The 27,996-nt window shown below is 43.7% G+C and overlaps 1 protein-coding gene across 3 annotated transcripts in view; it reads left to right on the top strand.

Moving 5' to 3' along the window:
- Positions 1 to 19,451, top strand: part of Camk1d (calcium/calmodulin dependent protein kinase ID) — a 400,857-nt gene extending 381,406 nt beyond the window's left edge. Inside the window, exons 9-11 of one of the 3 annotated variants that reach the window (XM_050150592.1) lie at positions 5,869 to 5,956; positions 7,432 to 7,549; positions 13,166 to 19,451. In XM_050150592.1, coding sequence (XP_050006549.1) covers positions 5,869 to 5,956; positions 7,432 to 7,549; positions 13,166 to 13,284 — 325 coding nt within the window. In that variant the 3' untranslated portion in view covers positions 13,285 to 19,451. Of the gene's footprint in view, positions 1 to 5,868; positions 5,957 to 7,431; positions 7,554 to 13,165 lie in introns of all 3 variants that reach the window. The other 2 variants (XM_050150593.1, XM_050150594.1) reach the window with 2 other exon arrangements.
- Positions 19,452 to 27,996: the final 8,545 nt, after the last annotated feature.

The raw sequence follows: 27,996 nt of genomic DNA, 5'->3' as shown, positions 1-27,996 counted from the left end.
GATATGGTAAAGTTTTCCTTCCTTCACACGCCTTTGGAGGCCCCAGACTTTTGAGATTGTCATACAACAAGACGTGTCAGGCTTCCTCAAGTTTGTTCAGTAACCCAACCCTACTCTGTAGGAAGCAAGAAAAGGGCATATTAAAGTCTGCTTTCTCCGTTTTAAAGATGTATTGTTGTTAAGTAGATGCATGTCTGTGGATCTGCGTATGGATATATGCACACATAAGTTCAGGTGCCTATGGCAACCAGAAGAGGGCATCAGATCCCCATGGCCCTGGAATTACAGGCAGTTGTGAACCATCTGATTTGAGTGCTGGGAATTGAACCTGGGTCCTCCGCAGGAGCAATGTGTGCTCTGAACTACTGAGCCGTCTCTCCAGACCTTTAAAAAGTTTTATTAGCAAATATTAATTATATATAAGGATGGGTTTCAGCATGGCATTTCATATGTGTGTGTGCTTTGATCACCTCCATTCCTACTGCCCTCACTTGTTCCCTTCCCATTCCCACGATTGTCCTTCTCCCACACTAGGTCCCCTTCTACTTGTCACATACACAGATGTGTGTGTGTGTGCACGCGCGCGTGTGCGTGTGTGTGTCTAAGGAGAGAGAGAGCCCTAACAAGTTTAGTTACATAAGTGTGTGTGAAGTTGTTTATATGGGTGCCTTACCCGTGGGTACACCACTGGAAAACATCTGCCCCTCTTCCAGCAACCATTTACTGTCTAAAGATCCTCAGGGAGGTTCCTTCTGCCTCCATGATAGGGAAAGGTAGTCTCTCTTAAAAAAAAAAAAAAAAAAAAAAGAAAAATTACTCAAATTCCCTTTCTTGAAACTTCAGGAGATTAGACCAGGCCCAAACAGATCTGGTACCGAGCCACATTTCTGAGCAGAAGAAGGTTGTCACCCAGCCCACAGAAGGCAAGGAACTCCAAGCAGGATGAGTACACGTAGGCCCAGAATAGGTTTAAACACTGAATGGCCAGAATCGAACCATGGTACTTGATCTTCCTTGGTATTATAGAATAAAGGGAGACAAGCAAGAGATGAATCTAGAATCCAGAGCGAGGATTAGTGGGGGTCTGGCCTGGCTTCATCTCTTACTGTCTGGGTAGGTAAATGCTTAGACCCCTTGGGCATCCTCCACAGACTATAGATCATACATGGTAATGCATACCCTGGAGGGATTCTCAAGGGGTTAATTAAGATAGTACATGTAACAAACAAGACCACCTGGCACCTAACATATCTGTGACATATGTAGATTTTTAATATTTTATTAGGGTCCTAAGAAATTGAACTGTGCCCTTCTAGCAAAGGGGCCTTGGGTTTTAGGCAGGGTGATGAGATTTTTATATATGTATTTGTTGTTGTTGTTGCTGCTGCTGCTGCTGCTGTTTTTATTTTCTGGTACTGAACTTAGGGTCTTAAATAAAGTGGTCCTTAAAAGTCTTAAAAGTGACCTATCACCGAACTATATCCCTAGCCTCTTTTTCATTTTTTAAAACAATTTGAGACATGGTCTTTCTGAATTGTCCAGGCTGACCTTGAACTCATAACCCACATGTGATTGCAAGCCTTCTTCACCAGGTATAACAAATTAACATTCAGAAAGCCCTGTCTGGTAACAAGACTGGGGAAGGAAAGCTCAAGGGGGTCTCGAGTACAGGGCAGAAAGGTACAGAGCAGAGAGGAGGGGGCCTAGTAATGAGAAACACTTGGGGTGGGGAGAATGAGGGCGTGACTTAGATATGATGAATTGGATCTGGGTAAGGTGAGCCAGCCATGCTGGCATTTGGAACGTCGGGGTAGGTCCACACTGAAGAAGTGTGGCACCCAGGAGAGAAGTCAAGCTGGGGACAAAGATTTGAAGTCATCCTTGGGAGCCTGGGAGCTGTGCCACCCAGGTTTCCTAACCAGAAGCCTCATTACAAGCGCTTCCGTTTTTACTGCATTTCCAAATGCTCAGGATCCAGACACCAGGAAGTGATAGCACATGCATTTGACACATCACTCAAGCCTCACTCTTCTCTACACTGTGAGGTCCTTGTCTTCTCCACCAGGGAGAATTGCCCAGGCAGGCAACAGAAAATGTGGGTCCAGCTGGGAGCCGGCAAGAGGTAGAGAAATGCCTGCAGTGGACCTTGCTGGTCTCAGAACTGTGCTCCTGACACACTCAAATCCCCAGACCTTTATGTTCATCCACAAACTCTCGGAGCTTGGTGTTCACAGATGCTTGTTTGTCCCCACCCAAGCTCAGGAGAGCCCCTGGGAAGCGCATATGCTTTCCCGGACCTCAGAACCGACCGCTCCAGACAGAATAGGGCTCTTTCTTCGGAAGCTAGTCAGTACCATTTAGCAGCTATTTCTAAGCCCACTCTCATTTGGGGTTTGGCCTTTCTCATTCTGAAACCTTATAAGGAACATGCAAACTCTTCACTGGGGGCCAAAGTACAGGAATTGGCAAATAGTAAGATAGGAACCCATCCCTGTCTCACAGCTTGTGGGGCTCATTTCCAGGTCAGATTGCCCTGAATATTTATCTCTGGCTTAATTGACAAGCAAATAAAGTCAATCAGCATGAGAGAAATTGATTTTAAAGAATTAAGACAACTGTTCATATAATTGTGGGGTCTAGGAAATCGGAAACGTGCAGAGAGACCCAGGAAACCATGAGTATAGCAGCTAGAACCCTAAGACACAGTCTCTTCCTTTTGTCTTCCACTGATGGATAAGGCTCACGCATGGGATGTGAATAACTCAAACTCTACTAGCATTATCTAAGAAATACTTTGGCCAGAACATAGAATCTAGCATATGTTCAAATATCTGGGTGCCATGCCATAGCCAAGTTGATGTATAAAATTTACCGTCATACCCTTAAAGGTTGACTGAGATTCCATACCTATGCAAGATCCCAGACATGCTGGCTCTGCTTCGTCATGGGAATTGGGAAGTAGTCCCAGAGACTATGGTTGGGAGGTATACCAGATATCACCAAGCCCATTTGGGCCAAGTGGCAGAATCAGAGAAAGTAGAACATGTCTGAAACACACACACACACACACACACACACACACACACACACACACACCAGCATGAGGACCTGAGTTCAACCCCCCAGCACCACAAAACCCTGGCATGGCTTCACCGGCCTATCATCCCAGTGCTGGGGAGACAGAGATGCTCACTGACCAGCCAGTCTCGTTGAAATGGAAAGATCCAGGGCCAATGAGAGTGATGCAGGAAGACAGCCTCATCAGCTTCAGGCCTCTGTGCAAATGTGCACATGTACACACACAAGTGATTGTTCTATCCGTGGGGTCAGCTTGCCTAATGCCGATATGCATTGTGAATAAACACGGCTTAGCTGCTTATAAACAGCAGGCCCTGATTTGAAGCTGGGTTTAGAAAATGCTGGCCTTGGGAGATTATAGAAGTAAAACTGAGCTTGGAAAAGCTCTAGATCCCCAAATAGAGGAGGGTCAGAGGGGAAAGATCAGCGACGGAGAAGAAATGAAGGGGCTTTCTGACACGGAATGAGAAGTGCAGTTGCACATGTATTAAATCATGTATGCTTTACACTAGGATTCGCTGTTACAAACAGGCACTTCCCTCTTGCCCAGCAGAGAAAAGAAAAGCCCACATCAGCTCCTCATGACCGACCTGCAGAATCGTGCAACTCGGAAGAACTTTCCCCTTGTCTATTCCTAGCTGTCCAGATAGACTGAATAGCACCCTTGGACTTCAGCCACTTTGAAGGATGCCCAGCGGCACCGCTGAGCCACCTGCTGCCAGCTCGACTCTGACCCACATGCAGCCCAGCTGAGGGGTGTAGAAAGCGAGCAGGAGACATTCCTAAAATAACCCAGCAGCGGTTCCTTAGATCTTGGCCTGTAATAACCCGCCAGGAGGCATGGGAAGCAGTACCCAGACAACAGGCTCCAACTCAGGGTATTGGGAGATCAGGCTACTGACAGGCAGGTGGAATTGATGTCCCAGTGCTCCCCCCCCCCCAGTATCTACCCCGCCAAGATGTTCAGTTTGGACCCAGCTCTAGCCTACACCCATTCTCAGCACACTTCCTATCTTTCTGGCCCAGTTATTTCCAAGAAAGAGCTGAGCACAGATTTGTTAGAATTAGCACCATTTTCTGAGGACAGAACTGTTAAGGATGATACAGAAGGATTCTGAGGGATATAGGTCAACTCATAAAGTGCTTGTTGCTCAAGCCAGGTATAGTGGTATAACGCCTGAGATGCCACTGCAGGGGAGACAAAGACAGGAAGATCTCTGAAACCTGGTGGCCAGTTAGCATGGCCTAATGCAAGTAAGAGACGTTGTCTTACAAAATAAATAAATAAATAAAGGAACAAAATGGATGGCTCCTAAGAAACGACACTTAAGGCTCACCTCTGGCCTGCACATGTATGCGCACACGCATGGTACATGTGCCCACACATACATCCTATGTGGCACAGAAGATTCACTAAGGTGTCTCCGGTTCCCAGCACATTCTCATTCTTTTTGTCTTCCTTTTGCTCATCCACATCCCTTGTTTCAGTTTCACTGATATGTGTCTGGGGAAGGGAGGCAACTGGGAGCAGCTTAAAGTGGAAACTTGGTTCACTTCAGTTCATCTCTGGGCATCTTTTGGGTCCTTCTGGGAAGAGAGGGGGATACATTTGGGGATACAGGAGGAGGTTGCTGTGAGCTAGGGTATCAGCCTGGCACAGACGCAGGCTAAGTCCTGGACTGCAGGCAGTTCTACAGGGAAAGAAGCTGGACAAGATGAGCCTTGGTCTCAGCAAGCCCAGAGCTTATTCCTTTCATGCTTGGTACCCATTGAAGATGGCATTCTGCAGTGGGAGGCCCATTTGGTGTCCAGGGCAGTCCATGTCCAGGTGATGAAGGTTTTTTTTTTTTTCCTATAGCAGGTACCTTCTGGCCAGAAAGGTAGTCCAGGATTCTGAAGCCTGCCTTGCAGCTTCCTTGATCAATAACTTTTTTCATAGATACCAGAGACCAACTTAGAATTGAATAGTTCAGGGTGAAAAATTCCAGGTCAAATTCCAGGGAAGGTTTAGAACCAAAGGACATTTTCCCTGACCTGGAGGAAGAATCAACTGGGATATGGAAGATAGCATTGGTGTAAAGGAAAGGGTGTGTGGCCAAGAAGGATGTGCATTGTATGTGACCTTAGGGAATTCTTGGCCACTCTGAAGGAGACTGTAAGCAGAGTGAGAAGCAAGATGAGAAAGGGTGGGAGGGCGTCGGGGAGAAGGCTTGGAAAAAGTAAGAGCTCCGATAAAGCCAACCTGTGGCCGTAAATATAGAGTGGGCATGGTCCTGGGAGCCATAGGAACTTTCTAGAACATAAGCCAAGCTGAGTTAAAGTTACTGGAGGTGGCAGTGTGTAGGGGCTTTGTCTACAAAGAAACCAGAAACCAGGGCCAGCTAAGGAGAAAAAGCAAAAGCTTGGAAAAGCCCTGAAGGGCTAATGTTGGTGAGGAGAGAGGAGTGGACCCAAGGGATGTGCACTCAGAATTCATAGCTACCATGGATTCTAATGTTCCTGGAGCTGGGCTCAAAAGAGGAAACACATGAGAGAAGGTAGAGAGTGGACCAGTAGGGTGTTGGTAGATCCTGGAAAGGGAGTAGGATGCTGAAGATACTGTAGACGTGGAGCTTCTGGCTTGTGTGAGCTTAAGCACAGTCCATCTTGGGAACTACACAGCCTAGAAGGACAGCAGCCGGCCATCAGCTTCAACTTCCCTGGGGCTGAGAGAGCCTTCCAGGGACAGCAGCATGGGACTCAGGGGCCACAAGAACACCTTCTGAGGAAGTTTCTTTGCCTGTGTTTCAGGATTGCTGGTGACACCGCCCTCAACAAGAACATTCATGAATCCGTCAGCGCTCAGATCAGGAAGAATTTTGCAAAAAGCAAATGGAGAGTAAGTCCTAAGTGTGTCTATTTCGTGTTTGCCAAATTCCCAGGGACCTTAAACCGTTCTGGAGAAAGTGGTTCTCCAATTAGAGCATGTTATGTTTCTAATTGGCCCTTAAATATTTGAACAGGAATTCCCAGAACCTTACTCAATACATTTTGCTAAGTTTATTTTTCTAAAAAAAATATTTTATTTTGTGCTTGTGGTATTTGGCTGCATGTATGTCTGTGCACACACAGTTGTGAGCCTCTACATGGGTGCTAGGAATGGAACCAGGTCCTCTGACAGAGCAGCCAGTGTTGCTAACCATTGAGCCAGGTCTCCAGTGCCATAAATTTAAGTGATACTTGATTGAGGAATGACCACAGTGGAGGAAGGACTAGGTGTTTCCCATCTGAGGTTTAAAGACACCAACCATGCAAGATCTTACTTGTTTAGTATTGCTCAAGCAGCACAACTGTCCCTGTCTCCCTTTACTTTGCTGGTCTTTAAATAGTCCCCTTTACTAAAGTTATGGAAAGGAGAAAAGGGAAACATAAAAACCTAGTTGAACCCATCAACGTTTCCTGGTTTAAAAAAGTCGATGAATTTATTTAAACCATTGCAATTCATGATCATTTATTGATTATATTCTAATAGGTATCAGTATTTAAAAGCTACCTGTCTTGCTGTGAGAGCCAACAGAAACAAAATTAGTTCTATTGAGTCAGACACAGTAGCACATGCCTTTAAACCCAGCAATCGGAGGGAGAGAAAGACTAGTCTCTGACTTTGACCAGCCTGGCCTACATAATAAGTACCAGGCCAGCCAGGATTGCACAGTGAAGACACTGTTTCCAAGGAAAAGAAAAATTAAAGATTCCATTAGCCTACTTTATTATTGGAAGTAATGTCATTACTTAAGACTGCAGTATCAATTACAGAACCAGCCCTGGTGGTACAGGCCTGTAATTCCAGGTATTCAGGAGCCTGAGACAGCGGGATTACAAATTCAAAGCCAGCTTGGAGAGCTCAGTAAAAGCCCCACAAAATTAAAAAGTATAAAGAGAGCTGGTAGACTGTTTTCTTAGTATATACACAACTTTAGGTTCATTCCCAACTATGCCAAAAAAGAAAAAAAAAGGTACCAATTACAGAAAAATAAACACAACTTTAAAGTATTGCATATTAAGATATATATTTTTTGATTCTAAAAGTCACAGTTTGTAAATTACATAGGGTACTGTTCTGAAATTATTCATGCCAAAAGCAAGTGAATCTCCAAAATATATATTGGATGGGGAAGAGAGCTGAATAAATGTATGAACTTTTGAAAAGAATGATAGAAATTTTCTTTCTAAAGTGTCCTGAGAGTATCTGAGAAATTTTGCAGCCCTTGCGGTTTCTGGATAGGCGAAAGGAAGCCATCTCAGAGTGTTTTCCAACTACCTGAACTAACTCACTCTCCTCCTCTCCCCTTTGCCCTTTCTCCTCCACTTCAGCAAGCGTTCAACGCCACGGCTGTCGTGAGGCACATGCGAAGGCTACAGCTCGGCAGCAGCCTGGACAGTTCAAATGCAAGTGTCTCAAGCAACCTCAGTTTGGCCAGCCAAAAAGATTGTGCGTATGTAGCAAACCCAGAATTCTTCAGTGGGCATTTGAGTTGAGTCCGGGTTGGGCAGGAGAGCTGAGCACCAACGGTTTACTGTGCAATGTTCTAAACTCATTTGATGTTCATGATTACCTTAGAACATTATTCAACATTAATACCCACCCTGTGTGAGAATCATTTCCCTTTGTAGATAAGAAATCTATGGCACAAGTACCACACAACCAAAGATAAGGCCTGAGCACTTCTTGGTCTCTCTCTTTCCTCTGATTTACCTCTTACTGTTCAGTCACTCTCTGGGCTGGTGAGGGGCTGGGAGAGTCCTCAGGGCCTGGTTGCACTAGTTTCTAAAGTCTTGGTTTTGTTGTTTTTGTTGTTGTTTTTACAGGAATGATGAGTATTTGAACTTATTTGTAATCACCGAACTGACTTTGCAGCAAAAGTCACAGTGATGGTATTGCATTTGCCTTCATCTTTGCAAAAACTGTGATATTCTTGAAGGCACACTTACTCTTTTAATTCTCTCCTACTCCATATATATATGGACCATAATATAACAACTATCCAGGGCCTTGCCAGTCAGTGTTCTGTTACTATGACGACACATATCCACTAATATCCTACTGGAGCAAACCGATGTTTCTCTACCTCAAAACCATTGCCTTGAAGGTTATCAACCCTCATCCCCCTAACCATTGGACATCATGCTCCTTCCTATTTGGCTTAGAAAAAGGGTTCCCTTTTTTGCTGAGTAGCACACACCTATAATCTCAGCACTCTGAAGGTGAAGAATTCCAAGTTCAAGGCCAGCCTGAGCAACACAGTAAAACATCTCAAAAAAGCAAAGGCTTAGGTTGTAGCTCAGGGGTAGATCATTTGCCTAGTATGAAACAAAGTTAAGACCCTGGGTTTGGCCCCCAGTATCCCTCCTCCCCAAACGAGTTATCCTAATCTTGTTATTCATTCTTAAATTTTCTTATGACGTCTTCATGAGCTTCTCTGACACAATTGCACACCTCTGGGTCACCTAGACTTGCCAACATAGATACTTCTTACCATCCTTAACCAAAAGAAACGTCACAGCTGACTACTTGTTTCTTTAAAGTTTCATACACCAGTGTCAACGGCTGTGCTTATGTTAATACTTTGTTTTATGATTCTCTCCATGTCCAAGTGTATGGAGTGGCTAGGGATGTGCTGTCTGACAGCTGCTGCATACAGCCAGTCAGTGTTCTGTTATGTAACAACACATCAGCGAGGAACATGTTCCAGGAGGGAATTGTTATTTTGGCATACAATTTCAGTCCTTTCTGCCCATGGTTACTCATGGCAGCCAGGAAAGAGGGAGACAAGAGAAGGACAGAGGGCTGGAAGAATGGTTTGTCCTTCAGTGACCTACTTCTTCCAGCTAGGTCCCACATCCCAACAGTCAATTCAACTTTGATTTCATCAATGGATTAATCCCCTGATGAATATAGGGTGTTCATGATCTACTCCCCACACAACACTATTACAGAACCAAACTGTCTAACATAGGCCTTGGGAGAGATTTTGTGGGAGTCATGAACATTCTTATTTCAGAGTCCTGCGATACAATATGCTTCCTGGAATATAAATTTGGACCTGGGGTACTGTTGGCAGAGTCTTTCTGTCCCGATTGGCTGCTCCTGAAATAACTGACCAGAGACTTAAGATTATTTCAAAATGCTCGGCCAATAGCTCAGGCTTGTTACTATCTAACTTTTACATTTAAATTAATCCATATTTCTTATCTATGCTTTGCCATTTAGCTCATGGCTTGTTACCTCATTTTTAATATGTTCTGCTTCCTCAGCAGCTGACTGGCATCTCCCTGACTCTTCTCTTCTTCATCCCAGCATTCTCTCTGTGTTTGTCTGTCCTGCCTTTCTTTCCTGTCTGATTACTAGTCTGTCAGCTTTTTATTAACCAATGATAATAATACACATTCACATTGTACAGAAGGATTATTCCACAGTATTTCCCCTTTTGTCTAATTAAATAAAAGATTTTTAACATAGTAAAACTGTATACAACAGAACAGTTATTAAGTGAGACTTATAATTACAATATCCAGTCCATTTGTATTTGACAAAATTAGAGAAGATACCTTATTATCTATCTTATCTTGGTGAGTCTAAAGTTTTATATCTAGTTTGTTTTCTGTCATAACTAAGGAAAACTGTAACTATCTAGTCTTTAACTCCATCAGAGAACCCAAAAGGATGAAATGTTACCTAATGACAAGGACATCAGGCTGCCTGGACAATCACTGAAAGTTCCTCTGTATTTTTGGGGCGTCCAGCTCTGGCCTACAGGCCTAGCATATCTGTGAAGCATACAATTTTGAAGAATTGACCTACCTTGTCTTGGCAAAGTTCAGCAGTTGCCTTCCTTGAATCCTGCTGGTCCAGTTTGGACAGTAACTGTCAGCAGTTGAGGCAAGGGCAGTTTCTTTGCCCATAAAATTAGCTTTTTCCATAAAGAAAGAAAAATCCTTATGGAGTTTCTTTACTGTCCATTATCTTCCTTGAAATATATTGATGCTTCCAGACATGTCTCACTGTCATGAAAAGCACAATGTTATATATTAAATGCCATATTCTGTAGGTCTTTGAAGTGTTTCAAGACCATATATCTATCCAAATATATTTGGTATGACCTTGAAAACATACCTAACATGACTATAAGTTTGACTATTATATATGACTATTAATTTGTATTTCTTAATTATACATTACATTTTAAATGAGTTGCATAAACACACTAGCCTAAACAAGAATAGAAACATACATACAGTATAGTAGAAATAATTTTAAATTTGTATCAATAAATAAAAATCCATACTAATATAAAATACTCTCAGATTAATAGCTGATTTTTGGAATAAAATAGATGTTTTATCCTATCATTTCTATATCCTATGCCCCTTTTAAAAGAGATCTTTGAGTTTAACTCTTTTGTTTAGCTTTTTTTTTATTATGACCAATAACATTTGTAACTGAACCCACTTAGATGATAATAAACAATCACAACCCATCTTTTGAGAATGTGAGCATAGTTTTCTAGATGCCTTTCTGATGACTGGGGGCACTGAGTTTGGGGGAATGTGAGAAAATTTAGAATAATGGTTAAGTCTTAGATGGAGTAGTCTGTGGGGCTGGATCTTCTCAGCCAGCAACCTTGAAGCTCTTTTGAATGCTGGATTACTTGGGACATCTATTTTTATTGGTGTATGGTCCCCTTGCTCTGAAAATACATAAACTTTTAAAGGTAACATCCAAATGTACATTAATACAAGCATAGACTATATTATACATGAGTCAGCCAAAGATGATTTTTTTTGTTATGTGTTTGAACAGATAAAATATACATCATGTGTCTTGAGGTTCTTTTAGGTTTATTTCTTTATGTTTTTAGCCAGGATTTTCGGGGGGGGGGGTCTTTCTCAATCACACCCGATAGCCTCTCATTTCCTATGGCAAAAAAAAGCATAATCTCTCTCTCTCTCTCTCTCTCTCTCTCTCTCTCTCTCTCTCTCTCTCTCTGCAATAGATCTTTGAAGAAGGACACTTAAAAAATACCCCACACTAGCTCAGAATTGGGTATATTAGAGGGTTATTTATTTAGGGGTAGACTCACAGATCACAATCCTCTGCTGGAATGGAGAACAGCAACCGAATCCCACAGCCAGAAAAGAGGCCAGACACGTGCTTTACATAGGCACAAATAGTATAAGAGGCCATGCCCAAGTGGGCAGGTAACTTAAAGGCTACTGACAGTATGAATTCCTACAACAGATCTTTAACTTAAAATTTGAAGTTAAGACATTTTTAAAATATACAGGTTGGTTAAATCTAGCAGTTTCCATAATTCAAGGTCTCTTGGCAGCCAAAAATTTTAAAGACAACACAATAACATACAGAGTCCAGACTCCTTGTATTTTCCATCTTTATGTGACTTGTTATGTTGCTTATTACTCTATTTCCTTTCAAAGGATTTTACTATTTTATTCTAAAACTATTTTATATACTGTTTCTCTTTTCTCTCCCAAACTTAAGTATATTTTTAAATACACTGTAACCCATTTAGAGGATTTTGCCATCTTAATCTGTCCTTACTGTGTATCTCTTAAACTTTTCTGTCTGCATGAGCAAACTCCAAATCTGTCATGCAGTGAACTGGTGCTCATGGCTCAAGTCTAAAAGCAGCAACTGAGAAATGCCTCTCTGTACTGCAGCCAGTGTGAGACATTGCAGAAACCTGCCGTGCCACTTAACTCATGGTGGTTGGCAGCCAGTTTCATCTAGTGGGCAGTTGTCCAGAGATGTGTCTCTGTACTATGGCTGGCATGAGAGACTAGGGAATCTAGTGTGTCTTCCTTTCTGTGTGTTTAGATCCTTTTTAGAACTTTCTCGGGTCTTGTGTAGATCCTTGCCAGACAGTGGGTGCCATATCTACACAATTTTCCTGTCCCATAGCTGCTCTCAAATAAACATACTGAGGTTTATATTGGTTATAAATGCCCAGTCAATAGCTCAGGCTTATTACTACCTAACTCTTACATTTAAATTAATCCATATTTCTTATCATGCTTTGCCACATGGCTCATGGCTTGTTACCTCATTTTCTACATGCCCTGCTTCTTCTGAAGCTGGTTGGTGTCTCCCTGACTCTGCCCCTCTTCATCCCAGAATTCTCTCTGTGTTTGGCTGTCCTGCCTATACTTCCGGTCTGGCTACCAGCCTGTCAGCTTTTTATTTACCAATGAGAATAATATGTATTTACAGTGTACAAAAGGATTATTCCACAGCAGGGTACACACCCTTTTTTTTTTTTTCATTCTAAAAATGCCTACTTCATGGAGCTGTTGTAAAAAATGGTCTGTTCTTCTCAGCTGGTAAAATTCTTTGTCATGCACTGATGATCCTGCTGATCCCCAGAACCATGTAACGCAGCCAGGTATGGCGGCGTGTGCTCCCAATCCCAGTATAGGGAGCTGGAGACAGGCAAATCTAGGGCTTGCTGGCCAGTCTGCCTAGCCAACTCAGCCAACTGCCTCAGAAACAAACAGGAAAACAAGACGAAGAGTGGCTAAACATATCTATCTGAGGTTGTCCTCTGACATCCACACACAGGTAAACATAACACAAGTATACACAAATTAAAATAGTAAAAAAAAAATTAAAGGAATGAACATCCTAGTAATGATGGTGTGTAATCCACACCCATCCCGATGCCTAGTATAGAAAGTAGTGTATTATCCAGGTGTGCAACACACAGTATATAGAAAGTAATCAATAAATGGGGTCTCAGATATCATGTGTCATGATGGAATTCTATATTATATTTAAATACAAAGCAGTAATTATAAAGAAAAAAGGACCTAAAAGTTGGCCCGGAGAGTAAAGTAAATTGAACACATGGCGGAGATTTTCCTACAGGGTGATGAAAAGGGCAGGATCTCCCAGTTTAGCTCGGGAGTAGAAGGTAGCATACCTAGCAATCACAGACAAGTTTCATCCATCTACCCCAGCACATTCGTCCCTCTTTGTGGGAAGGGGAATGTGAATTCAATTCTAAGCATCTGTGTCTGTTGTCCCTGGCAGGTCTGGCACCTTCCACGCTCTGTAGTTTCCTTTCTTCTTCGTCGGGGGTCACAGGAGTCGGAGCTGAGAGGAGACCCAGGCCCACCACTGTGACAACAGGGCACACTGGAAGCAAGTGACCCGGCTCTGGAGGTGGGACCCAGGGGGCGGAGCCGGGGAAGGGGAAGCCCCAGACCGGAGCAGCTCCAGCATTGGAGACCCCACCCACCCTGCATGGTGCGCCTGCATAGGACTGGAAGGCAGAAGTTTTTTATGGCCATATTTTATACTGCAATTCTGATGTGTCCATTTCTCACAAACTGTACTGACTCAAGGGGAGCTGACTTCACAGGATCTGGTGCTGTATATACGAATCTTGCAAAGCTCTAACTGAATGGACCTTCTTGCTCCCCTCCCCCAACTCCACCACTTCCGCTCTCTCAGTGTAGGCAGCCATCTAGGATGTATTTTTTCATGAAAAAAAAAAAGGGTTTCAACTGGATTATTTAAATATTGGTAAATGTTGTACATTAGGATTTTGGGGGGGGCGGGGGTGTAGTGCTGGGGATTGAACCCAGGGCCTTGTGCATGACAGGCAGGCACTCTACCACTGCGCTGGATCCCTAACTGCATTAGGATTTTTTTTTCTTTTTGAGACATGTCTTTTTGATCTCTGTCAGTTATGTGACCTCTCTCATTTGCTCTTTAATAGTAATTTTATGTTACCTTTAAGAGATTTTTTTTTTTTTTTTGCCTCCAAGAGGAGTTAAAAGGTATTTTTTAAAATTCTAAGAGGATCGAGAATCTGTCTCCAAGGCTGAGTGCACTTTACTTGTGTTTCCTTGCCCTGTGTCTCTTCCTCAGGAGATCACCCAGCACCTGGGCTGGGCTGGCTTCTCTCCAGGTAGCTTTTGCCAGGGAAACTGCAGAAAACCTTATGAGCAGCTTCCCCTGAGAACTCTTCAACAACCACAGAAGAAATAAGCTTGTTTCCTCTGCCCTAAACCCCAGGCTCCGTATTACAGGTGAACTGCCCTCCAGTAACAGGATCCCCACAGGGCCAAGGAGCCTCCCTTACAGGCGGCACTAACCGACATCTTATTTTTAAAATGAACCACACAAAACCCTCATTTCTCATGGGGGATAATGGATGGAACTCTGTTCTCAGCTATGCACTTTTAAAATGAATCTCTCTATATTTGCTTTAATTTTTAAATTAATTTCTAATCCTGCCCTTCAAATGCCCTATAGCACATACTTTTCCCCTCCACATTTTTACCCTATTCTCTCATGAACATTACCCAAGAGAGGGGACAGAAAAGGCCTTGAAGAAGAAACCTTTTTGTTCCGTGGTAAGGGAAGACACCAAGTGTCCACCTCAGAGCAAGGTCCAGTTGGTGCAGAAGCCTTCCCTTACATCAGACGAGTCTGAAATAAAACGTAACGGGGGTGGTCAGGCCATTGTGTGCCCTGGTTTGCCAGGGATTGAAGGATTTCCTAGGATATGGAACTTGAAGGCTAAAATTAGGAATGTCCTAAAAACCAGTCCATGTCACTGACCTGCACAGTGGCTAGATATACAAGAAGAGCAGGCATGGAGTGTAGTCCAGGCAAACGTTCTCCCAGGAGGTTCTCAGAGACCCAGGCAGCTGGCTCAAATGCCAGTTCTGCCAGCATTCCCCTTCCGTTCTCATGTCTGTCTAAAGCCTGAGCCTCATCTACAGTCAGTGGTTGCCTAGTAATATAGGCTGTGATAGGTGTCCCTGATGGCCTAGGGACAGACCTGAGGTTGTTGTCTTCATACCCCTCTTATGTGCTTGTCAGCTATAGAAAGTCCTGATGAACAAGTAAGTCATGCCTGCCACTCCTACACGTTTGCCCCTAGTCCTCCCTAGTACATATGCTGTGCAAGTGCGTGCACACACAAACATACACACACAAACATACACACATACAAACATACACACACAAACATACATACATACACACACACACACACACACACACACACACAGAGTATCACTAGGGAAGAAGCTCCAGTCCCCCAAAGATATATAAGAACAGTTTCAGTCAGACATCTGGTCTACCTGTTCCCACTTGTCTCATAAGTTCCCAAATGCTTAGTGAGCCTCCTACCACACAAACCCAAAGAGTAGCAGTTGAAGCTGTCATCTCAAAGTCTATAAACCTTCTGGGAAGAGTTTCTAAAATGACAACAGACCCAGTTGGAAAGCAAATGCCACTGAGTCTGGAGACTTAACCACCTACTCTGCCCTTCAGAAAGCTAGTGATATGAATATTACAAAAGGTATTTAAGAAAACCTAGAAGTGACTCAAAAGAAGTTTATAGGATGTTTCCTGTCAACAAGTATCATGGAAACATTCAATTTTATGTAACATCAGAAAAAAAATACAGCTGTGCTTGGTGGGCTATCATTATAACGCTTGGGAGGCTAAGGTAGAAGGATCTCAGGCTTTGTGCATCCTGAGCTAATTAGTAAATCCTCATCTCGAAAGGGAAGAAGGGAGGAAGGGATGGAGGAAGGATGGAAGTAGTTTAGTTGATTGCTGTAGTAGGGGATTTTACCCGAGTTTGACACCTTTCATGTGTTGGCCCTTTATCCTGTATGGTACACGTAACTATTTATGTCTACAAAGTAACATTATTAGTGGTGAAAGTATCGCATAGAGCTGATATATTGGGTACATGGACTACATATAAATATATATGAACTACAAATAAATACAGAGCAGTTGAAGAGTAAGCCCTGGTGCAGGTGTCTACCTTGCAATCAACTATGCTTGATTCAACCTGGACACATCAGGTCTCCATGAACTGGTGTTAAGAAGATGATTGATATTGCCAGCTCATAAGGTTGAACTTGTCTTCAAGAAGCACCCACAGCATGTCACTCACTTGAGTTATTTCCTACTGTCTTAAGAAAGGTGAAAATAAGTACCAGCCGAGCCTTCTGTTCTGAGAAAGTCAGCATGGGAGAAAGGCGAAGTTTCACTTCCAGTTGGTATTGTTAAATAATAATGTAGGAGACCGCAGAATGGACTTAGTCTTAAGACCTGGAAAATGGGATGGCAAAGTCTTGGCTTCCCCACTCTTGTTAGATTCCACTGACACAGGCTGAGAATTTCATGTATGTATTAGGATGCTTAGCAGCTGTAGTGCTTAGCTTGAACACACAGGCCCCTCTTAGACTGCTTTCCTAATATCAGGCTCTTACCGACGCCTCCACTAGAGCCATTTCACATTTCCTGAGCAAGTGGATATTTATTTCTTTACTTGGTTATGAAATTTTGAAATATTTCCAGAATATTTCCCTCTGCTTCCTGCCTGCCCCTCCCTCATCCCCTGACCTCCACCCAGACTTGAGGCAGAAAGGGCAGCTAACGTTCATCTAAAACCAGCAATGAGAGAGGGGAGCCCTCTTCAGCTCCAACAAGGCCAATAGCTTGTCATTCCTGATCAAGGGATCTGTAGAGTTTGGAGCTTCGGGTGTAGGGGTTAGGAAGGGACAGAGGCAGTTGGAAGCTGGAGGGACAGGGCCTACCACAAACCCTTGAGGAAATGGAAGCTGCCCAGTCATGACTGAGGCAGCAACCTGAGTGTCACAGGCTTTGTAACAAGCCCTGGCTGCTTTTTACCCCTTTTACTGCCTCTAACCCCGAGGGGACTCTGACTCCAGAAGATCAACTGCCATTCCCATCTCTGTGTGAAAGAAAAGGACTCTGGAGAAGGCATTGAAACAGATCAAAATGTCTGGATTCCTGCCCTTGACCTTGATGCTGGGTCTCTTCTAAAATGCTACCCTGAGTCTCCAGCCATACCACTTCAACTGTGCCCGATGTCATCTAAGATGCCTCCTTAAGAAGACAGCCACTTCCATTTGTACGACAAGTTGTGGTTTTGAGAAACTTGCAATCTTCAGAAATCTCTGAGTGTGGTATTTGGGGAACACAGCAGTTGGCCTAGTGAATCCCAGACTCTGTTTACCCACTTATGCTTCCTCCCACCCCCGACCTCAGTGCCCCACATGGGCTAGAGAGTTTGTAGATGGCAGATGCCTTTGTACCACAAGCCAAGAACACTGTGGACACTGAAGAAGGAACCAGTTGGTCCCCTCTTAAGAGAACTGACCTCCCATGGGATGCAAAACTTGGTACAGTCTGCTTTATGAGCTTGTTTAAACAGTTGGGGAAGCCCACCCAGTAGGAATGACTGGGGATTTTAGAGCTCTGGGTATCATGACCCTTTGACCTGCTCAGAATTATGACCAGAACTGACTTTTCACATTGGGGAAACCATATTGGTGCCATTATTCCAGGCTGCAGGCAGGAAACCTACAGCCAGCAGTGCCCCTGCCTTGCAAGATTTGCACAAGTGTTGTGATGGGTTTTCCTAGGCCATGAGGAAGGAGGGCGAGAGCCAGGGAAGGACAGCTCCTTCCTTTTTTCACAACCAAATGGCAAGTTTTCCAGGTTGGCACCCACTCCCAGCAAGTGAGATACAGGCCCCACTTGCATGTCCTACAGACCAGCGCTAGGTTCCCATCCCTTCTCCTCACATTCCGACGGTTTGCCTTTTCCTTAAAAACATTCCAGACCAAACACTGTTCAGTTTGTTTCCAAAATTAAAAACCAATGTATATATGTGTATGTAGTCCACTGCTCTTTAAGGGTTATCTGGTCCTAGGTTGGGGCTGCAAGCAGAAAAGGTATTTCAATCCTTTGATTTCCAGAATTGAGAGTTTTGAGAGGTGTTTGTTTATTTGTTTGTTTGTTTTCTAAGCCAAGTTGGGGAAGAGAAATTTTGAAAGGCAAACTTATTTCCTGCTACCTCTACAGAAATTTGTGTGCAGGTGAGTTAGCTTGAAAACTTTAACCCTGGGTAGCAAGTGGGTCTAAGGAAGAAAGGAAGAGGAAAGGCCACACCCCATCCGCCAGGTCCCTTCTTGGTGGTCTCAGTGCATCAAGGTCTGCCTCCTGCTCCAGTGTGTGCACAGGAGCCCAGCCCCGCTGTGAAGTTGGCCCTGCATGCTGGCCACGGCCGGGCCTGCCTTCCGCCAGCAGCCAAAGTCTTCACAATCAGCAGGGAAGACTTAGCCCTGGGTAGACTTCCTTGTAAGCCCAGTGGGAGCAGCTCAGCTTGCGGCTTTATGGGCTCCACATTTGCAAACCCAAAGGCTGTGCATTTGGAAGCCAAACATTCAGTGCAGCATGTGGCTCCTGAGTCTGGTTTCGTGGACAAACCGTGGAATGGCTTCTCTGTGTCTGTTTTTCTCTAAGCCAAAGGGACAAACAATTGCATTGACCCCTTGTAATAAAGCCGCTTCTGCATTCTCCATAACTGTTTTTAACCTTCTCTGTCTCTGGGGAATTTGTTATATAATTATCATGTCCTCTGATGATTTATCAAACTATATTACTTACAGGTGATTTTATTTTTCTTATGGATGGGAAAAATAGAAAACGAGAGACATGTTCGAGACTTTAATCAAAGACATTACTCAAAAGTCCCAAATACTAGTTAACTTGCTCCTCAATGGGAAAAATCTTCATTTGAGCAGACAAGGGTTCTGAGGCCCTCCTGGATAACCCTGTACTCTGGAAGACAAAGCCCTGGGGGCAGAGCTGGAAGTTGGATTACAAAAGAGATAAAGGAGGGACTAGAACATCAGCTCAGATGTTTGTCCCACACCACAGAAGCTGTGATTCTCCCTGCAAGGCACTTGGCCATTTCTGGGCCACATAAGACACTGTCCAGTATCACATTAGCGTCTTGCGTTTGAAAGACTGCATGTTTCAGAGAGCATTTATCTTAGTCCCACATTCAAATGAGAAGATACCAAAGGTGCATTCTTTCCAGAACATCCATTGGAACAATGTCTAAATTGGCTTCTGTGGCTATCTATGATGTGATTGGCCTTCATCCAGCTCTCTCCCAACAGTGGGCATGTTTTCCCAACAGCTTCCACCGTCAAACCCAGGATCAACCCAACTCACTATTACCGGGCTTGCAATTGGTTTGATTTTTTTTCATACATGCTTGTCCAAAAAAAAATTTTGGGAAAAAAAAAGCAAAAGAAGGGAAACTGCATTTATCCCATGCATGTAATAAACTCTGCAAGAAGTTTAACCCCCATAGGTTTGCGGCACTGCAAAATTGTTCATGGGTCTATGTAGCAAATGATTCTCTGCCTTGACAATCATGTATACATATCGATTTCTATCATAATGATACTGAGATTGATGACTTCTTGTTTTCCTCCAATAAAGAGAATTAATCACCTTTGGATGTAGGTGGTTTGCTTCCTGTGTCATGAATTATTATTGCATTATTATTATTGCATTTCAACATTTCTTTCTCCATTTTTCTCTGATTTGAGGGTGAGTTATTTACTTGTTGGTTGTTTGGCAGTGGTGTGGATGGAACTGAAGTTGTGCACACATTAAGCAAACCCTCTGTACTGACGAGCTTTAGATTTAAAGAAAAGAGCCTGAGTTGAGAGTCCGAAAGCTCACCAGATCACAGAGATGTTTCCCAACACTTGCCCAACAAGCAATTGGAAGGAAGTAGCCATGAGGTGGAGGGGTTTGTTGCCAGGTTCAATACTATCTAGACAAGAAAGTTCTGCCCCCCCCCCCGCCCCTTTTCTGCTGTAGAAGCTGACTGGATGGGTGCCCAGGAACTCAGGTCATATCACTTAGGTATTCATAAAATGTTTGACAGAAAAGTCAACAATTGATTTCCAGGAAGTCCTTCTGAGCAGAGGTGACTTGGCAGTGCCAGGTTTGATCCATCTGTCCACATCCTTCTACCTCCTCAGTCTGGCTTGTTGTTATTAATGCCCAAAGGAAGATTCTTGTTTCAACAGAAGGCTGGCTGATGGCTGTTTTATTGGGATGTGAGTGTCTTTGTCTTTTTTTGTTTTTTTTTTGTTTGTTTGTTTTGTTTTGTTTTGAAAAGGGTTTTAAGAGAAAAAATATTTCATAGTCTATTGGATATACTTTGGCAATCAGATCTGACATCAGATAAGTCTTCTAATCCAGTGGTTCTCAACCTTTGGGTCGCAACCCTTTCACAGGGGTCATATACCAGATATCCTGTATATCATATCTTTACATTATGATTCATGACAATATCAGTTATGAATTAGCAACAAAAATAATTTTGTGTTTGAGGTCACCACAACATGAGGAACTGTGTTAAAGTATGCAGCATTAGAAAGGTTGAGAACCACTGCTCTAATCCAAATAGTAAATGGTTTTGTAGAGCTGGAAAAAATAAATTGAGCATGTGTTATAATATTATAGAATTTGGTACTAGAAAGATGGCTCAGAGGTTAAGAGCACTTGCTACTCTTATAGAGGACACAGTTTGGTTCTTAGCACCCACACAGTAGTGCAGGACCCTCTATTACTCTAGTTGAGGGTATCTGGCTTCTGAGAGCACCAGTATAAGGACATTCATGCAGCGAAAACACACAGTACAAGGACGTACATACAGGCAAAACACCATACACATAAAATATTTAATAAAAAGAAATGCAGAATTCAAATTGCCCTACACAGCTAGGACCACATGACGATACCATGGGCCTTAGTGAGAAAAAAGCTCTGAGACAAGAAGACATAGAGAGTGTACTACTGTGTGGCCCTTGTAAGTTTGTTCTCACTTCCTTTATCCCTGATGAAGAGCTATATAAATGCGAAGGAACTGTTGTGAGTGAATAGGTGATGATACAGAAAACTTTATGGGACAAAAAAAAAAATTTAGGCATACTATACTTTTTGTTACTGCTGTTGTTTTGGTTGGTTGGTTGGTTTGTTTGCTGTTTAAGACAGGGTCTCACTATATAGCTCTGGTTGGCCTGGAATTCTCTCTGCAGACCAGGCTGGCCTCAAACTCAGAGATCCACCTGCCTCTGCCTCCTGAGTGCTGGGATTAAAGGTGTGAAGAGTATACTATTTTTGAAGGACTAATATCATGCTTATTTATTATTTATTTGTGTCCTGCACACGCACTTATGTGCCCGTGCCACGCCATACCATGTGTGGAGGTCACAGGGCATCTTGCCGCAGTCCCTTCATTTCATGGGGCATGCGGATCAAACTCAAGTCACCGAGCTTGTGGTATGCGCTTTTACCCACTGAGTCATCTCGCCAGCCCAAGGAGTTTCAAAGATAGGACTCATGGACCAATCATCACTCAAGTCTAGTGCAGTGGATGTATAGGAATATGCAACTAACCACCATGGAAGGCCAGTGTGTCCTAAGCCTTTGAAGCTAAAATATTCAAACTCCAGCCTGTGTCACTTTAGCCATGTTGAGGTGCAATCCAAAACCTCTCTTCTCCAGAGCCAAGCTCCCTGTGATGCCAGAGAGGTTCAGCATGTACAAAAGTCCACATCAAAGTTCCTGGTTTAATTTTATTTTTTCCTTCAGGCGGATGTCAGGCCTGTGGTTTCTTATATGAATAAAAACCTATTTAAGAGCTGACTTTAAAAACAAACACAAGAAATGAACAAAAAAACTCCTACAGAATTGGCAAGAAGTGGGTACAAATGGTGTGCTCCCAAGGCCTGGATTCTCTGCTTCCAAGCGGGAGCATGGCTATAGCAAATACTCTGCTTCGTGGGCATTGATTGTTAAATCAATGCTCTTAATCACCTTTCGGGTTGAACCATTTTTCCTTTGTGGTTGTGGTCTTCATATACTTGGTCTGCCCAGTGATCTCCAACAGGATCTAGCAAGAATGTGTCACGCTTCATCTTCTTACATATTTCAACACAAAACAAAGCTCATATCTCAAGAGGAGTAAGTGATAGTTTGCCCCAGACCAAACGTATATGAGTGACCATGGCCAGGAACACAGATTTAGGTCACCCCAAATACCATGTTCCAATGTGGTAACAGTTTCATGAAGCTATTATAGTAACAGAACAGAGTTATAAATCCGAGTCCTTTAGAAATACATTGGTGGACTAATTGTCATCACCAAACCTTCATCCGGTAACTGATGGAAGCAGATGCAGAAATTCACAGCTAAGCACTGGGCCTAGCTCCCAGAGTCCAAAGAGAGGAAGGAGGGATTATATGAGCAAAGGGGTTAAGATCATGATGGGAAACTCGGAGAGACAGCTGACCCAAGCTAGTGGGAGCTCACTGACTCTGGACTGATAGTTGGGGAACCTACATAAGAATGAACTAGGTTCTCTAAATGTGGATGATAGTTCTGTGGCTTGGGGATTCTTGGGGTCACTGGCAGTGGGACCAGGATTTATCCCCACTGCATGAACTGGCATTTTGGAGCTCCTTTCCTGAGGAGGGATACCTTGCTCAACTATAATATGGTTGGCAGGGGAGTTGGTTCTGCCTCAACTTTGTAGACTACTCATGGGAGGCCTCACCCTCTCTGAGGAGTAAATGGGGGTTGGGTGGGGGATGGGGAAGGAGACAGAGGAAGGGCGGGAGGAGGAACTGTAGTTGGTATGTTAAATAAACTTTTAAATATAAAACTTAAAAATATACATTGGTGGAAACATCAGGCCAGTGGGTCACAGCAAAGTAAGAAACACATTATATACATCAGATACTATGCTAGTGACATTCCTAGCCTTTGCGTTGACGGAAGCTAGGAGTTGCTTGTGCATTCCAGTAGACCCAATGATAGTCAAACATAGACGATGGGCCGTAACATCTATTAAATGTCGATTAAAAGGGGTAAAGGTTACCCACAATAATTGGTGATGGACCTATTTTTGTGTTGAAATATGTAAGAGGAGGAGGCTTGACACATTCTTGCTAGATTCTGTTGGCGATCTCTGAGGAGATCAATGTATATTCATACATTCCAACTCTTCATAATCACAGATGATCACCAATGAAACTTGAGAATTTCTAACACAGATTAACCTTTTTTTTTTTTTTACCTTGAGAACTTCAGTTCACACACACTTGTAAAACTTGTGGGAGCGCCAAGAATATATGTTGCTTTGTATTACGGAGAGAGACAGGCACGTGCACGTGCGCACAGACACACACACACACACACACACACACACACACAGGGGGGAGGGGAGAGAGAGAGGAGAAAATATTAGTGAATCGTGTAATATATTTCGCACGGCCTGAGAAAGCTCAGAATCTAGCCAGGTTCCAGGGAGGGCTTGGGGTTAAGGTCACCTAGCCTCTTTTGTTCAAGATGTGAGCATTGAAGTGGGCACTAGCCTTCCCAAGGCTCTCGCGGAGGAGCTGGTACACAGAAAAACACTTCACAGCTCTCATTCGCCATCACACTGTTCAAAAATAGCCAGGCCTCCTTCCCTCACTTCACTGACACAAAACCCAAGGAAACTTTCAGTCAGGTCTCTCTGCAGCTGGGAAGTTGGATGTAGGGGCACTCAGAACCCACAGTCCTCCAGTGGGGTGACCTGTTTCTTCTCTAAGGCCCCCTCAGTGCTTTGTAAACAAATCCTGTCCCGAGCTTTCATACACTTGCACATGTGTGCATTCTACACTTTTGAGCACCTACTGTATTCGCTGGACTCCTGTTGTCAGCACTATCCTCCAAGCAGACAACCCCCATCTTTATAAAGTCAGCATTGTGTGCTTAGATAAGGTCATCACAGCTGGGTTTGTTGACTGTCAACATTCCCTACTGTAAAGAGGCCGTGGAGATAGTCATTGGACCCTCTCTTGACTAGCCAGTTGCTCCTCATAGCCAGCTGTATGCACTTTTACCCTAATTGTGTGTGGCTCTCCAAAGAGGAACTGCCTGGATCATGAGCTCATCTAAATGCGGTTGCATGGGCAACTGGGACTCCTTCCAGAGAAACTTCATGGACCAGAAAAGAAAGGCATCTTTAATTCACAGGTAGTTCCTGTTTGCCCCCCCCCCACTTCTTTGTTTCTTTCTTCTGCCTCATAGCCTGCTGCCTCTCTTTCTTTCCTTTTTTAACCTTTTCTCTTCCTTCCTTTCTTTTTCTTTCTTTCTTTCTTTCTTTCTTTCTTTCTTTCTTTCTTTCTTTCTTTCTTTCTTTCATCTTCCTTCCTAACTTGCCGTCTTCCCTCCTTACTAGGATTTATTTATCTGTCTTTTGTATGTTCATTTGCACCATAAATATGCAGTGCCCATAGAGTCCAGAAGATGGTATCAGTCCCCCAATAAGTAGAGTTACCTGTAGTTGGAAGCTGCCATGAGGGTGCTGGAAACTGATTTGGGCCCTCTACAGGAGCAGTAAGTGTGCTAGTGTACTAGTGTGCTAGCCATTGAGTAGTTTCTCCAGCCCCTATTTTTTAAAAGAAGATGTTCTCATGCATGTGTGTCTGTGGGGGGTGGGGAGAGGGAGGGAGGGAGAGAGGAAGGAAGAGAGAGAGGGAGGGAGGGAGGGAGGGAAGGAGGGAGAGAGAGGGAAGGAGAGAGAGGGAGGGAGGAAGAAAGAGAGAGGGAGGGAGAAAGGGAGAGAGAGAGAGAGATCCTCTCTCTGAGTTGGAGTTACAGGTAGTTGTGAGAAGTGGGTGCCTAATCCCTTAAGCTGTGAGTGCTGAGAACCATACTCGGTTCTCTCCAAGAACAGTACATGCTCTCAATCTCTGAGCCACCTCCCTCCTCTCCCCCATAATCTTTCTTTTGCTTCAGCATTTCTTCTTCTTCTTCTTCTTCTTCTTCTTCTTCTTCTTCTTCTTCTTCTTCTTCTTCTTCTTCTTCTTCTTCTTCTTCTTCTTCTTCGTCTTCGTCGTCTCCTCCTCCTCCTCCTCCTCCTCCTCCTCTTCCTCCTCCTCCTCCTCCTCTTTGAAAAGCTGGGGTTTGACTCTAGAACTTCACATCACACATGCTAAGCAAGACCTCTACCCACAGCTATATCACCTGGTTTCCTGTTTTTTGTTAAGATGGGAGCTCACTAAGTTACTCAAGCTGTCCTTGAACTCACTCTGTAACCATGACTGAACCTGACATTGCCAGCCTCCCAAGTAGCCAGGGTAACAACCGCCCACTGCAAGTCCAGCGCTGTATTTGTTCTCTTGCACATGCATATCTAACCCTCCGTCCCTTGCTGGGCAGGCTCTTTGTTCAAGCACACTTAAGATTCTGAGTTGCTGGCCCAATCTGGCACTAATCATGCGGAAGAGCCCAGCAGCTACCTGTCTAATGTGGACCAGCTGTTCCCCTACATAGCCATGGAAGACGGTTAAGGTTTGTGTGTACCTGGCTCAAGGCATTTATCACCTGTCACTCCAGGAAGAACAAATGCCCTCAAGAGCTAGGCCTTGCTAAGGACTTCCCAGAGGAGAGCCTGCTGCTCCCTTGGCAATGCTGCTGAGAGCAGCTATGATCTTCTCACTCGCTATCGTCTGGGATCCAGCTGAAAAGATGGTGGGTTAGCAGCTGGAGTGAGGCTGGAAGGTTCGTGTATCCAATATGCTCTCGGATAGTGATGTTGCTGCTGCTCCCTGGACAAGACGGAACATATTCCAGGGAACCTCTTCTGATGGTACTCGTACCTGAGCACAGACTTGGTGTTCTCTGTGCCTCTCTCCACCTTTCCAGGTGAGGCTGCTCTCATGCGCAGCCATTTCCTATATGCAAGTGCTGCTTCAAGTACTGAAGATGTAGCAAGGAACAATGTGCATGCGCACACGCACGCGCGCACACACACACATGCACACATGGGCACGGACACCGATACACATAGACACAGGCACAGATACACACAGGCACAGATACACAGGGACACAGACAAATATACACACAGACACACATAAACACACACAAGGAAACACACACTCATGTTCATGCTCACACGTGCACAGACACACACACTCATGCTGTCACATACGAGTGCACACACCTGCCACACAGGACTATACACACACAAGCACACACCTCTTCCTTGAGTTTTCAGTATGCCTTTCCCTGTTTTATTTCAGAACTTTCAGTCCTTCAGTATTTGTCAGAATGTTTGGCACCGTTAGAAAAGCTAGATTTTCAAGCCTACCATTCAATACAAAGATTTCAGATTGGGGAGCCATCAAGTAAACATCCTAGACTCCAGAGACAAGGCTGTATGAAGCAGCTTTTCCGGCGCTGGTGATTCCATAAATCTTCCATGTTGCATCCCACACAGAAGCCTAAATCAGTGTGCACTGGAGATTTCTGTTTAAATACTGTCTGGGATCACTGAGTGGCCAGACATTATCTAGTCCTGTCTCATCAGTAGCCAAGAGCGCCATATTTCTCATGGCGCCTTCCTCCAGCTCAGCCATTGAGAGAGGGTCTCGGAGCCCAAGGGATTCCATAGTTCTGGTCCTTGGTGTGCTACTAGCCAGCCACGTGATCTTGGATGATTCATTCCAGCCTTTGCTTTGTTTCCCATTTATATCCGATGCATTGGACAAGGAAACCTCTGGGGCATCTTTCTGTTCTTTAAAACTCTCCCGCTGTCACACAGAGCTCAAGTGTTTCAGTAAAATGCCCTAGGGTTCCAGTACCCCTCGTGGATGCTGCCTTCCCTCATGGATGCCGCCTTCACCTGGGAAAAAAAAGGGAGGGGTGTTGCCAAGTCAGGTGTAAATGGTTCAAATCCTGAGTAATATGGAAAATGTTGACAGTTGAACCTGCAAATTTCAGGGTGTTTTGTTTTTTCCCCCTCCAAATCTGGATCCCAGCCCAGAGCAGGGAAGCCCAGGAGGTAAAATGCTTTGAGCCCTTGTGAAGTGCACATTTCCTGCTGTTTCTCTCCAAGTCTGTGTTAAATTAACAAGCTCAAATGGGAACATTAACAAAGATGACTCAGGCTCAGAGAATGTTGGGAGCACGTCACTGGTTTTAAATAACAGCAGAAACAGGGCTTTTCTTGTCTGTTTGTTGACAAAAGGCAGCAAGAGATCATTAATCTAGTTCACTGGTCTCTAAACAATTGTTTTTTAGTGCGTATGAGTGTTTTGCCCACATGTATGCGTGTGCACCACATGTGTGCCTGGTACCCACAGAGGTCAAAAGACTGCACTGGATCCCCTAGAACTGGAGTCACTGAAGGTTGTGAGCCACCATGTGGATGCTGGGAACCGAACCTGGCTCCTCATTGTCTAAATAGTTTTGATCATGTATCCTGATGATAAATATTTTGAGCATGTTCCAAATATGTGGATATTCATATATTTGATTATTATAGATGTATGCTACTATTCCGATTAGCAGATGAAACATGCACAAAGAGAATTAAAATGACAAGAGCAAGAAAAAATTAAATTTCCCAGAGATAAAACTTGATTAAGCTTTTATCTTTGTGCAAGCTGGAAGGTTCTATTTTTTTGTTCTTTTAATCTGTTTTAAAAGTTTGTTATAAATCAACTTGAAATTATGATTCCAAGTCTGATTTATCTAAATTCTTTGTTTTAACTGAAGAGGCTATGGTGTAAAAATATATAGACCTAAATGGAAGGAGTGTACTGTTGGGACGGTTTATAATTAGTTGTAATCCAGTGCCATTTGAACATTTAAAAGGCTGAAAGCAGAAAATGCTGTGATGGTTTGAAAGAGAATGGCCCCCATAGGCTCAAACGTTTGAATACTCGGTCCCCAGTCCATAGAGCTGTTTGGGAAAAATTAGCAGGTGTATCTTTGTTGCAGGTGGTGTGTCATCAGGGTAGGCTCTGAGATTTTAAAAGATTTATGCCATTCCCAGTGTACTCTCTCCTCGAGATGCGATCTCTCAGCTGTTTCTCTGCCCTGCCTTCACTCCTCCATCCTGGATGCTAACCTCAGGAACTGTAAACCCAGCTGAACACTTTATCAGTTGCCGTAGTTGTGATGTTTTATTATAGTGATAGAAAAGTAA

The sequence above is a fragment of the Alexandromys fortis genome, unplaced genomic scaffold (genome assembly GCF_014885135.2).
Source record: "Alexandromys fortis isolate MF-2015 unplaced genomic scaffold, M_Fortis_MF-2015_v1.1 scaffold_69, whole genome shotgun sequence".
Taxonomy (NCBI): Eukaryota; Metazoa; Chordata; class Mammalia; order Rodentia; family Cricetidae; genus Alexandromys; species Alexandromys fortis.
Note: the sequence above shows the minus strand (reverse complement) of the source record. Positions and strands in the feature narration are given on the sequence as shown.